This window comes from Dermacentor albipictus, chromosome 9, assembly GCF_038994185.2.
Source record: "Dermacentor albipictus isolate Rhodes 1998 colony chromosome 9, USDA_Dalb.pri_finalv2, whole genome shotgun sequence".
In the NCBI taxonomy this organism is placed as follows: domain Eukaryota; kingdom Metazoa; phylum Arthropoda; class Arachnida; order Ixodida; family Ixodidae; genus Dermacentor; species Dermacentor albipictus.
In genome coordinates, this window is record NC_091829.1 from 38,546,605 (window position 1) to 38,559,354 (window position 12,750).

At 45.1% G+C, this 12,750-nt stretch overlaps 1 protein-coding gene across 1 annotated transcript; it reads right to left on the bottom strand.

Annotated features, from left to right (window-relative positions):
• Positions 1 to 4,587: 4,587 nt before the first annotated feature.
• On the bottom strand, positions 4,588 to 9,484 carry LOC139049598 (nucleoredoxin-like protein 2). The gene is made up of 3 exons (XM_070525177.1): positions 9,191 to 9,484; positions 7,168 to 7,472; positions 4,588 to 6,124 (listed from the first exon to the last, which is right to left on the bottom strand). Exons 2-3 carry the CDS (start codon positions 7,461 to 7,463, stop codon positions 5,980 to 5,982), a joined length of 441 nt encoding a protein of 146 aa, XP_070381278.1. The 5' UTR covers positions 7,464 to 7,472; positions 9,191 to 9,484; the 3' UTR covers positions 4,588 to 5,979.
• Between the last annotated feature and the right edge of the window lie 3,266 nt (positions 9,485 to 12,750).

Below are 12,750 nucleotides of genomic sequence, written 5' to 3' on the forward strand. Positions count from 1 at the left end.
TTTTAGACATTCTGTGCCAATTTAAAATAATTCCTACTTAAGCCAGGCACAGCATGTTCCATTCTATCGCTATACATCAGAGTCCATCAATTTCCACTAAAATCTCAAGATACGTCCTGGGCAGTTGGTCCCTTGGTCTTGCAATCTTGCGCCACTCTATCTTTAAATTCATTTGAAATATTTTCGCGAACAGAATTGATTTTTTCATAATACCTGGCTTAATGTTCGTAAAAATGTAGAACCAGCCGAAATTCGTAACCTTTACAAAAAATTTGCAACAGTTGACAAATGTCCTTTGGTGTCATTAAAGAGGACACAAAAGGAAGATAGTATGTCAAGCTAGATCGGTAGATTATAGGTCTAGAAGGTTATCCTCGTTTTCTGTGTACCAATATATCACTTCATGTATTGTACCCTCAGGGCCGAAGCATTACAGGGGGGAGTGGTTGCATCAAAAATCAAATAAATAATAAGGTAATAAAATACATCAGAGCTAAATATAACACACAAGTGAAAAGTACACCAAAATATTACTAAACTAACAAATAGTACAGCAAATAATTTAAATCTTACAAAATGTGCCAAAAAGAAAACACACAATATGGAACAACAGAGAACCAGTAAAGTGGAAATTCTACCTATTAGTTACCATTACTTAAGGAGTTCTTAAAAAGTTTGTGGTCTGTTGTATCTGCAATCACTGTTATGTCATATCACTTTGTCATGTAGAAAACTGCCGGCCAAAGTCCCGTTGCTGCTCCCCAGTTTGAACTGCCCCCACTAAAACAGACAAGTTGACATGACCTACCTCTATGCCACTGTCTGTGAATTGGTCAGTGCTGACGGCACGCAAGAGGTACCAGTCCGCAAAAGGTGTCACTGCTCCAATTTTCCATTTTTGTCATTCTATTACTTACAAAAGCTCTGTTCTCTCTACGAATGATGAATTTATTATATCAGAAGCGTAATCTTTAAGCCCATTTAAGGAAGTGTGCATATGAATTCTCACAGCTGAAGAATGTAATCCTGAAAGTAACCTACGATGAATATATTTTGTTCGGAAAACATTGCTTTCTGATTAAAATGTTGGAAGAGAGATCAGTGCACCAACTGTAGTAAGGTCCTTATGCCTTTCTATGAACTGTGGTGCCATGAGCGAGCAATGAACGTCCTTCGGCTTCGCGAAATGTGCATCCATGGAGCATTGACCGTGATACTGCATTAATGCATACAGTGTAGGGCACTCATTGTCTCACTTAATATCAGTTACAAAAGAAAAAAAGAAATAAACAATACCAGCGGGATGTGAATCATCTGCTTTGGAGAACTACCGGCATTGCTTTTCTTTTTTTTTCCAGCTCACCTTTCACCTTTTGCCACCGGCTTTGCTTAATTTCTTATAACCCAGTTGCATGGGGCAACTTCGTTCACGATTGGGATTGATCCCAATCATCATCTGTCTGCCTTGTTTGACCATGTTAACAAGTGCTGGTTTATTGTCTCGTGCCCTGTAGTGTGTATCATGACCGTTTCATCAGGTAGTGGTGCTATTGGTGCTTGCACAGCTTCAGGTGTGCTGGTGGTACAATTTTCAAAAGTGAAGATCCCCTGCTCAGTGCTGGCTGGAATGCCTTCTTTTCCTTTATCTTTCATAAACATATTTTGCTGTTGACATGGTGATGGTGGTGATGTATTGCAATGCTGCAAATTCAGCTGAAAAGTCCTTATATCAGCTGTTGCTGCCAAATTCTGTTGAAGGTTATTTATTTGTTACTACCCTCAAAGCTTGAAGGCACTACAGAGTGAAGTGGTGCAGGTGAGTACAGTAATAAGAAAAGATTCTTGGGTTATACAATACTAGCTTTTGATGCAGGAAAACCATCTTGCGTAGAGGTGATCAATTCAGAAAGGAGTTCCCAGTCCTACGGAGTACATCAAGTTAACCAATATGGGTAAATATTTTTTCACTGTGCTGGTGTCAACTTATTACTATGACTGATGTGTGAAGAAGCATAATACTTTTGGGAAAGTTTGATGAAAGTGTAGCTGTGGGATACATTAACACTATGCAAGCTAGGGCGAGTTGTGACATATGTGAAAACGATTTTGTGAAACAAGACCAGCCTAGAATGTTATACAATTTTTGCATGGTTATGCCTTAAAGGGACGCTAAAGGCAAATGCTGAGTCAACGTGGACTGTTTAAATACCATTCCAGAAACTTCTAAACGCTTGTTTCGTGGCAAGAAAATACTTAGTTTACGAGAAAATTGCATCTGAAGAGTCCGAATGCCATTTTCAAAATTCAAATCTCCCGCCACCCAACTGGGGGAGTGGTGACGTTGCATACACCATCACCACCCTTTGCTGCTGTCGGTGAGTAAAACGGCACCCGACAGACGGCGGTACTGAGCCAAGGCAAAGTGACAGAGCGGTGGATACGCCTCTGCAGTTGCTGTTTGGTCAAGTGACGCAGATTGTTCGGGCAACCCGCGACATTACACGGAAGTTGAAGTCTCTGCTACTTGCAGTTTGCGCGAGTTTCGCGAGCCAGCGAAACCAGTGCAGCACTGCGCGACAATGAAACTACTGAAACACGAAAGCGTGGGCGGTGCAGAGTCGAGAGAAAGCGAAACGTTTCGACCGCCTGCGTTATTTTTTCAAAAAATGATAGAGCTGGACAAGTAGCATTTTATCTCGCCTTATAATACAACAGGAGGATGTTTTTTGCAACAAGTGATTGAGTACTATTGGCAAAATTTACCTGAGGAGTGCTTTCGTCATCAGGCAAGCGCTTGAAAGTCCCGGAGGAGTCTCTAATCATGTCCTGCATTTAACTCAATTTCTTGAGTATTTAGGCTCTGTTCGCGATGATATTGACACCTTAGAGATTCTCGACCACTAATCTACCACTTTAGCTTGCCTTAATGTTTGCCTTTAGTGTCCCTTTAATACTATACCTTAGCTTTCAGGAATGGCATTGACAGGGCTCTGAAAAACATCCGAGGTTCTTTTGACCTGTATGAAAAAGTTTGTTCCCGCATTCTCATGGTCAGTGTAGTTGTGGCAAGGAGGTTTAAAATAAATATACCTCTGAAATGGCAGCCCCCAGAGCTGCTTACCAGCAGAGTTGAAGCCATCACTTGCCCTTACTGCACCTAAAGGGAGAAACTGGGGCTACCAGCCAAAGTATGCTCGCCGTTCAAGTGCTTTTGCTTTGATGACGTAAATACTGGGCTAACCAGAAAATAAAAGCATTTGTTTTTTAACCTACTACCTTTAACTGAATACTGAGATCATAATCCCCCATAAAATTTGCCAAGGTATAAAGGTTTCATCCGAAAACCGGTGACGCAAAGACGCACGCCGAGCAGAGTCCACGAAGCAAAATTAAAACCCGCGCAAAGTGGGAATAAAGTGAATTTTGTGTTCTCCACTATACGCTAACACTTTTTCTTGCCTCTGGCAAAAAAAAGGTTGGGCTTCACTTTTGGGACACGTCCACTTCAGCAATTTTATTTGAAAACCTCTTTGGTTCCGAAATGTTACTGTTATGCACAAGGGAGAAGTGCACCTTCTGCCAGCTTTGCAGTGCATTGAAACAAGTAAACGACAATTGCCATCGATTTCAATGAGAAAAAAAAAAGAATCATTACCGACATCTTTGCACAAAGATGTGTGTGTCAAGAGCAGAAAAACTGTCCTTGCCTAGAGCTTTTCAATGTGCCCAACTAAAAGGGCCAGATTTCGACTGTGGCTCTGTAGTAATCAAGAGCTTCAAGAAAAATTTGCATGCTGCTCAAATGCAAGGCTTAGTGGAAAATAAAAGCTTGTTGTTTCCTGCTAATATAAAATGGCTACCTAAGGTGGCTGTGGAAAGACTAGCGGTATGCCAGAAGGAGGCACAGTATTCAAAAGAACCTACTCCCTCCACAAATAATGGTGTCTTTTACTGGTTCTGGGAGCCTGGCCTGGTAGCTAGGCTACTATGAAACATGTTTCAGTCAAATGTGGTGCATTCCACCTGATTAACAGTTTACTCGTAGTAATTATTGAAAACTATGTACCAGCGTAGTAACTCTGCAAGCTATACAGTACAATCTTTTTTCCCCCCTTATGCTCGAACCTCTATTGTCACAGAGTGCCTGTAAAATTTTCGTAAAAACATTGAGGCAGAAACCTGGAAAAATCGGGGAATTGGAAAGTGCAGTAGACACATCATAAGCTCGCAGGAAGCGTTTCCTATTTTTCACACCCTTGGCAAGATGGCAGTGGTCCAGTTTCACTTTCAAGACATGTTCATACCAGAAGGTGTTTAAAGTGTTCTTGGGTTGCAGCAGTTCAAAATCGAATATGCAGTCTGGTGCTCCCGACTGGAAAAACATTGCACAAGCAAAGTGGATGAAGACGATCTGGATGTCCTACACCTGTTTATGCCATTCACCTTTGCTCGCGTCACATTTTTCAGCTCTAGGAATGCAAAAGACTAGTCTAAACATGCAGTCTGTCAAGCTTTGTGCATATTAGCTGAATGCTAATACACTGCAGGGAATCATTGTCGAATTTCAAGAGACGCCAAACTCATACAGTGGTTTGCCAAAGAGTTTATTTAGCCTGTGAAAGTACATTATATAAAATGCAGTGAAAAAAATAAAATAAGAAGGTTGGATGTCAAAGTGATGAAATTAAGGGAGCAATTTCTTTGGGTTAAATAAATCGGGTTTGGTACTGGTCGTAAAGTTAGACAGGCATACATCAATTCCCTGAAACAATATAGTATAGTACCACAAAGATATATATATATTATACTCTGAATAGCTATGCAAAACAGCGTCTTTGGGCTAGCTTGGGTAGTGGCACGCAATACATAAAATATACTTTTGAAAGGTAAGGCAGAATACTTGCAACATGTAAAAATATTCTTTTATGAAAGGAAAAAAAAAGTATTGCATGACGAAAGCCTGAATAAAAATTAACCACAGCATCCTTCTACACGTAAGTACTTAAACAGACCGACAACAAATCTTTAAGGACCCTTCTTTTTCAGCAGTGCAACATAAATCTGCCCTCATCATTGAACAACCACTTTTGGGGTTATCACTTTCAGTGTGCTCCAGTTGGCTGGGCCAGTGGACACAATGCAATTTGTTCCAGTGAGGCATGTTGCACATAAAATCACATAAAAGGGTGGTTGATGCATGACACAAAACCATGACAGTACGACTACAAAAAATGAGCGATACTGCCTGCGCAACAGAAAAATTAATTTCCCTTAGGTGGTGTGCAATTCACCCACTCCCAACTGTGCCATGTATAACAGGTTCATCCGAATAACGGAAGTTGCAACTTTTCAACATAAACATATCTGCAATCGCAAATGCATGTTATGTCGATATTTTTCACCTGCATTGGAGGCTTCATAAATTTCACGTGCTGATCCGCTGTCGGTCCATTTTGAAATTCCCGCTTCACTATCACCAGCAACAACACCACCCTGAATATCCATGGCAGCTCTGTACAATGGTCGAGAGCCATGCAAAAAGAAAATGCTTGAATGACATTCAGCTATCACTAAGTTGCTGCAATGTATATTCACATTGATGCATTTGCAAAAGAGCACTACATCTACTTGTTAAACCGGAAGCACAATAGACACCGGGTAAAAGAGAATGTGAGGTTAGTATTAAAGATGTATCTAATGTATAATATAAACCACAGACGGATTAAGGAGTCCTTAGCCGTGTGTACTATACAACCCAGACACTGATAAAAAAGAAATGTAAATAATTTCAGCAGCGTGTATACTTTTGAGCTGTAAACAACTGGCGACCCAGAAAAACAATATTTTTGTTTGTTTTTTTGTTTTAGCAACAGTAACTAATAGAAAGCTAGGTTGGAAGCACAAATGTTAAGAGAGCTGGCAAGTCTAGCTTCTAAGGCAAACGCCTACAGTGCGAAGAGGCGGGCGAGCTTGGCAATCCTATGCTGCACCGGCCCACTTGACGAAGGCTCTGGGCCCTTCGGATTGTATGTCGCCGCGTCCGTTGGCAGTTATCACAGTGCCGTCCCTCTTGATGACGATGAGGGTGGGAATACTGCTGACGCCATACTTGGTTTTCAGCTCCCTTCATGTTTGGTTGGGTCAAAGAGGATAGAAGAAAAGGACCTTTAAAAAGGAGTACTGACACACATTAGCATGATTTGTAAAAGCGCTACTACATGATTCTTGCATGTATAAAGGTAACTTAGCAAGCATGCAGGTTGGGAAGCACATATAAAAATGCTTTCGTTTGATTATACGAAGGTTGTCTCGACATGCCAGACCTGGCATCGTCAGTATTACAGTGATGTCATGACACACAGAAAAATTTGGCCACACCGTGTATTAGTAAGGCTAGATAATAATACAAACTGTAAGTGTGAAACTAAAATGCAAGCCAAACAGCAACCCTGGTTGGAGTTGCGGATTTCCTAGTGTCTTTCTTTTAGAGCATAATGAAGCATGAAATAAATATGCTGAAACAACCCACAGTAGGCAAGGCTTTTCACTTGCAAAAAATAACCAGAAATTCAAATGCTTACTTCTCAGTACTCAGCTTAAGCTTTGATACCTAAGTATGCTAAGTAATACTTAAGTACATGGGGGAATCTGGCCTGTATTTGCAAACCTTCCATTGCATAGGAGCATTTCTTTATTTGCTGCCATTTGGGCACCAGCAATCATTGTGAATTGAGACAAAAGCTTTTTACACAAAACTGTTTTCTCATTTACCAGCATTCAGGCACTGGCTACTCATCACAGCTATTTTCGTGGTACTCGAATGATCACCACAGCAACAATCAAACACAGTTGCTGTTTTGCCATTGGCCAATGTTCAGGCACTGGCTACTCAACAAAATTATTGATATTTGGATACTGCGATGCCATAAAGGAATTTTAGCAGTGTGGGTTAATACAATCAAGAGTGTTACAAACAACTGTCAGGAAGAAACTAGCCAGCCATAGCAACGACCAAGCGCAGATGGCACAAAACTTGGTTGGTGAGCGTGCAACTCATCATACCGATCGTCTTTCTAATTTGACAATCACTGCAGCAATGACCAATCACAGGTGGCACTTATGCTTGTTAATATGGGCCCATTTTGCTGACCACAGCCGAGTACTCACTGTTGGAATGTGTCGCCGTGCTTAATGGCATACCACGCCCCGTGGCTCTCTTCCATGTATTTCAGCATGTCTGCGTTGGAGCGGTCCGACGAGATGAAGACAACTTCGATAGGTGCCGCACACTCGTCCTTCATTTCCTTGTATGCTTCGGCCAGTACTGGCGTGAACATGCGGCATGGCGGGCACCAGTGAGCCGAGAAGTACAGGGCCACGGCTTTGGCATTGCCGAGAGCCTTCTCCGCCGGGTGCTCGCTGCCATCCTTAAGCACAAGCGTCTTGCCCTTGAAGATGTCCATGTCTTTCACCTGGATGCCAATGCAAGAGGCTCACAGTCAGCTATATTAGTCGGGTACGAAGGCTTGCATCATGAATAACAATGTTAAGAGGCTCATGTTGGTGTAGCTGATTTGTATCAATGCTCTGAAAGACAGCACAAAGGCGACAGAAGCACAGATGACAATTGGACTGGCAGCCATGTCAACTTTATTGTGTCCTTTTGAATGTCACATGATGTGTAAGCTGTAAACCTCCATTCACAATATCCTAAGCAAAATCGTCCTTCTCAAGGATAGTTGAAATATATTTTTGGGTACCGCGTAACGGCCACACGGGAGGACCACAAAATTTAAAGCCATGAGCAACAGTTCCTGTGAACTGGATGAAAAGCAGTACAATTTTCTGTACACCCCATCTTTCTGAGCTGTTCGCAACGAATTAAAATATTTGAAAGAAAATTCGCAACACTGACGGTCGGTTTCACATTAAACAATACAATGCCCACATTTATTTTGATGCAACGGACTTCTAAAATTTAGTCATTCCAGAGTGCGTGTACATCACAATGGACAATTATTCCTCTGAATGCACATCTTTGAACGTGGCCATTCGTTCATCTAACCATTCCCTTAATATGTTTATGCTATCCACTTACTATATGCTACTATCCAAAATCGGGATCTCATTTCACCTGATACATTCGGTCAAAAGAAACGCAAGCTAGGTATCTGGCGTGGAAACATGCACGTTGTCTCTATATTAAGACGCGCCGACCACTTGCAGCCAAATTGCCAACACTTTTTTTTCAAATGCTCCTACACGTTGCAACAGCTCGGATCAACGTAGTTGTCTCGATCTCGTTGCCGGCAGCGAAAAAGCGGAAGTTCCGATAACATCGGGGAGCGGTATAGACTTCTGACGTCGTGAATCACTCGCCGATGGTGTCGACTGGCGCGCTTTCGCTGACGCGTGCCAACATGTATTCGCTGCAAGCTTCCTCCTACGCGTTCGCTTTGCGCCTCGAGGCGTGCAAAAGCTCGTGGCTGAATGTTGCAAACGCCGTGCCGCGATCACGTGGCCAAACTTGATAGGCGGGGTGCATGGATTGCATTTCGATCGCTACGATTGTAACGTACGCTCGCATGCGCGATGAGGAGTCTTCTTTCAGAGATAATTTGGATGAGAAAGTGCAACTGGGAACTGCGACTGCGCGAGCTTTTCCGCAATTAGTTCCAACCCAAATACGCGTGGAAAAATCTCGTTTTTGTTCGTTTCCGGGATAAGCCACGCAGGACCGGCCCGATCCGATGCACCCGAGTTTCGTCTCGTGTTGCGCCGAATTTCTCTCCCGCCTGCTTCCTCACGATCGAATACTTCTTGATAACGCTGTCTTCAACCTGGTTCATGACCAAAATCGACGTTCATTCTGAAACTGCATGCTTAGCAGTTTAAACTGTGGAGCAGTGATGAGACGGCATTCTAAAGGCAACTAAGCGGCGCAGCTGCTATCAAAACATGCGTTTTAAACAGCAAAATCGGGTTACAGCTGCTGCTCCGCGCTGGTCGCTTGCCGCAGCTTTGCCACAGAATAAAGAAGATGGCTTTGCCAAACGCACCGACAACAAACTGCTCGCGATCTGTGGTAGCGCTCCGCGGTTGCCACATCAGCCACAAGCTACAATACTCGCAGGCGTAAAGCAGCTCGCTTATCGCACAAGCAAATATTTCACAGAAGACGGTAACTTACGATTCAAGAACGTGCCGGCAAACAAACACGGAGAATGTACGAGTTTAGGCGGCCTCGACACCACGACTGTCACACTGGTCGCACCGACTAAACGAGGGCGTGTACTTGACGGGAATCCAGCGGAAAGCCGAGCTGTCTTTGGAGCGGCTTTAAATGGAACGCGAACGCAGCACACGTGTGGCCAAAGAAGGAATCTGTGCTGTAAAGAGCGCGTTTTTTGAAAATTGTTCAACTCCTAATGATTTCCCTCCTATACATTCCTTCAGGGTTATCGCAAAGGTAGTGACTACAGTGACGGGGCCCGGCACTTTAACATCTGTACTACAGTGACGGGGCCCGGTACTTTAACATATGCACTACAGTGACGGGGCCCGGCACTTTAACATCTGTACTACAGTGACGGGCCCCGGTACTTTAACATATACACTACAGTGACGGGGCTCGGCGCTTTAACCTCTGCCCTGCAGTTCTTTCAAACATTCTATGCAAACAACTTCGAGCACTTCACGGCAGGCAGTGAACTTTATTAAGGTGCTGAGGAGCGACTCCGAAACCCCCTTATGAGGGAGGGGGCGGCCGCGAGCCCTTCCGACGTTGGGACGGGCAGGCCGTGCCTCACCGCCTCCTCCCACTCTTCTTCCGTGGTGAGATGACCGTGGTCCCGTAACGAGGGACACCGCCAGAGCATGTGTTCTAAGTGCAGAATGGATCTCCGCAATCCGGACACCTGCCCCGCGCGGACGCGGCGTTAGGTTCCCCCTGTGAACCACCACGGCCGCCGCGAACCGGTCGGACGAACCGTATTGGGCGACGTCGACGAACGCGACCGATCGTGGATCGTCGGCGACGGATCCGAGAAGTGCGGCAGCTCGGGCCCGGCGTGTGCCTACATTGCGTTGCGGGTGCACGTTGCGCGGGAACGGCGAGACCGTGACGGCCTCCCGCGACCACGCGTCGAGCACGCACCGCCTTTCCCTGTAGGGTTAAAGTCCAGCGCCTCCAGGATCCGCCACCCCGCAGGCGAGGAAGCGAGCCTGACAACCTGGACTAACTTCTGTGACCCAACCTCATCGAAGGTGTTGTGGACCCCCAGCTGCATGAGCTTCTCTGTGCTGGCGCTTATGGGGATGCCGAGCACTTCACGGACCGCGGTATTTTATTCCAGTACTGTCCACAACACCACGTGAATTTCACGATGTCAGCAACTTCCGTGCAGTAACGGAATACATCGATTGCACACATACGGATCGAACGACCGCAATGGGTACTTGTCCACGAATGTACAATCTTTTGCGTATGCACTGTAACACCTGTGATGATTATAATAAAGAAAGAAAGTTCACTCTAATGGAAGGGGAATGGTAAAAACACATTAAAAAAGGCACGGCACATGTTCCTGCTTGTGTAGCACCAGACAATGAATATTCTACTGAATTAAGAAAAAGAAGCAGCGGGTAATTGCTCGCTTAGAAGATTGATAAACATGCAGTTCGATAAAATTTGAGAAATGATGATATTGAAGATTCCAAGACTTTAGAGGAAAGAAAAAAAAATTAAGACTGAATCATCGCAACGGAACATCGCAAGTCGCTGTAGGCGTCGAAGACCATAGCTATAACAAAATTATTTTTGAACAGCTCCGATAGTGTCCATGCAACAATGGTTGCTTGCGTACTGTCAAATGGTCATATGCTGCGGCATAAAGCTCACGGCACGGTGCGAAAACGTGATCGGAGCGAAAGCGAAACATTGCGCGAGGACATGCATGCAGACGCGAAGTCGGTCACCGCGAACCCGTGCGATCGCTGCATTGCAGCTTCATTCTGTTATGCTACATTTAGTTACACAGACAGCCATCCCACTATAAGAACATCTTTCACATAGTTTTCTCAGCGATTGCTTTCGTTTCACGCAAACCGGTTCGGTGGAATTGATCGCGGCGACCGCTCGCAGTGTCCCAGCTTACTGTACGTAGTAGGCAAAAAGATAGTGTTTGTAAACCATTCTGTGCTTTCCGTTTATCCAACATGATCATTTTAAAGGTAAAATACTGCCATTTCGAGAGTACTTGCAAAATTGTTCAGGAGGGCTGCCGCGTAGTATGTTTAACGCCGACGCATGTGAGGCGCTTCCGACAGATGGCGACTCCGTCGTTATAGTGACGGCCCCGTCGGTGTAGTGTTGTTGTTAAAGCGACAGGCCCCGTCACCGTAGTGTGGATGTTAAAGTACCGGGCCCCGTCACTGTAGTGCAGATGTTAAAGTGCCGGGCCCCGTCACTGTAGTCACTACCTATCGCAAATGTTATTGTTCTATACTTGCATTGTTGTTGTTTATACTTGTAGAAACCGCAGCGATTGCGAAAACATTGGCATTCGCCCTAAGTGCTCGATTCCCATACGACTACAAAGCTGGTGTTCATAACCCATTGTGGCCTTACGGCGGTGCTTTGGGTCTCGGGCTACAGTAATAAAGTCTGTTATAATTTTGGGTCATAATACTGGAGTTGACAGACAGCACATATGCTCTCAACGGCACTGTTGCAGTACCTGCATCTTAGGAGGCTGCACGAGATCTGTTTGAGGCTTTTTGTTTTTAAGCTCACATGCTTTATGGCAAAAGCCAACGAATTAACTCTTTTGTTACCAGGCCTGTAGAAATCGGTCAATTTGATTGGCAGTTTTTCTAGGCGTTGTTAAACAAAAGATTGCAATACCCCCCAATGCAAAATTTCAGTGCAGCTGTATACGTGTTTTCGTTTCGCGATATATTGGCTGGAGCGGACAATCTGTCTCGTGCTGCACGTTGCAAACGGAGCGACGTCTGGCGCGACTTCCTCGCTAATCGGGAGATCGCGAGAGGCGGCGCGTGGGGTGACGCGCGGGCGCGATTCACAGCAGCCGCCGCAGACAGACCTCCGCTCATGCAGCGCTTTGTTCCCCATATAGATGGCGCGCGCTACTCTGGCGCCATCTCGCAGCCATCGTCGCCGCATAGCGTGGCACCACGCTTTTCTTCTCACACTTTCGCCATACCCTCCTCGCCGGCTTCCCGCCTCATTGTTACGCTACACCCTCCTCCCCCCCCCTTTCCTCCTCGCGCCCGCCTTCATCCTTTGATGTCTTTTTTCGCGCGGTTACGAGGGACAACGCCTACGCTCGCCGCAGAAACGGGCGCCTAGGAGCCGCGCTCTAAAAATTCGACTGGAAGTGTCGTCGAAACTTGCCTCCACTGCTTTTAGCTCTTCCGAAATAAACGACGAAAAATTGGCGCTTTGGTCGACTCAGTCACCTAATCTTTAAATGACAGCATCAGCGAAGAGGCAGAAGCTTCTGTCCGGACGTCCTATTTTCAGATCCGACGTCTAGGCTGTTTTGACGAGGTCTCGAACAAGGGTAGGTGCTCGTGAGTGTGTGCTGTTGTGATGATTGTGTTCGACTAATATGGAGTACAATTTTATTGTTCCTCCCGCGATTGTTTTTACCCACTGAACCTTTCGACAGCGCGAACGCAAATTATTACGAGCGATCTTTCCCGTCGTGTGGAGAGAGAGAGAAAGCA

Bases quoted from the DNA above. Each gene is read 5' to 3' on its own strand.
- LOC139049598 (XM_070525177.1), bottom strand. From the start codon at position 7,463: ATGGACATCTTCAAGGGCAAGACGCTTGTGCTTAAGGATGGCAGCGAG. The intron at 6,125-7,167 runs GTGAGTACTCGG...CCAAACATGAAG, and splicing joins CACGGCGACACATTCCAACA to GGAGCTGAAAACCAAGTATG.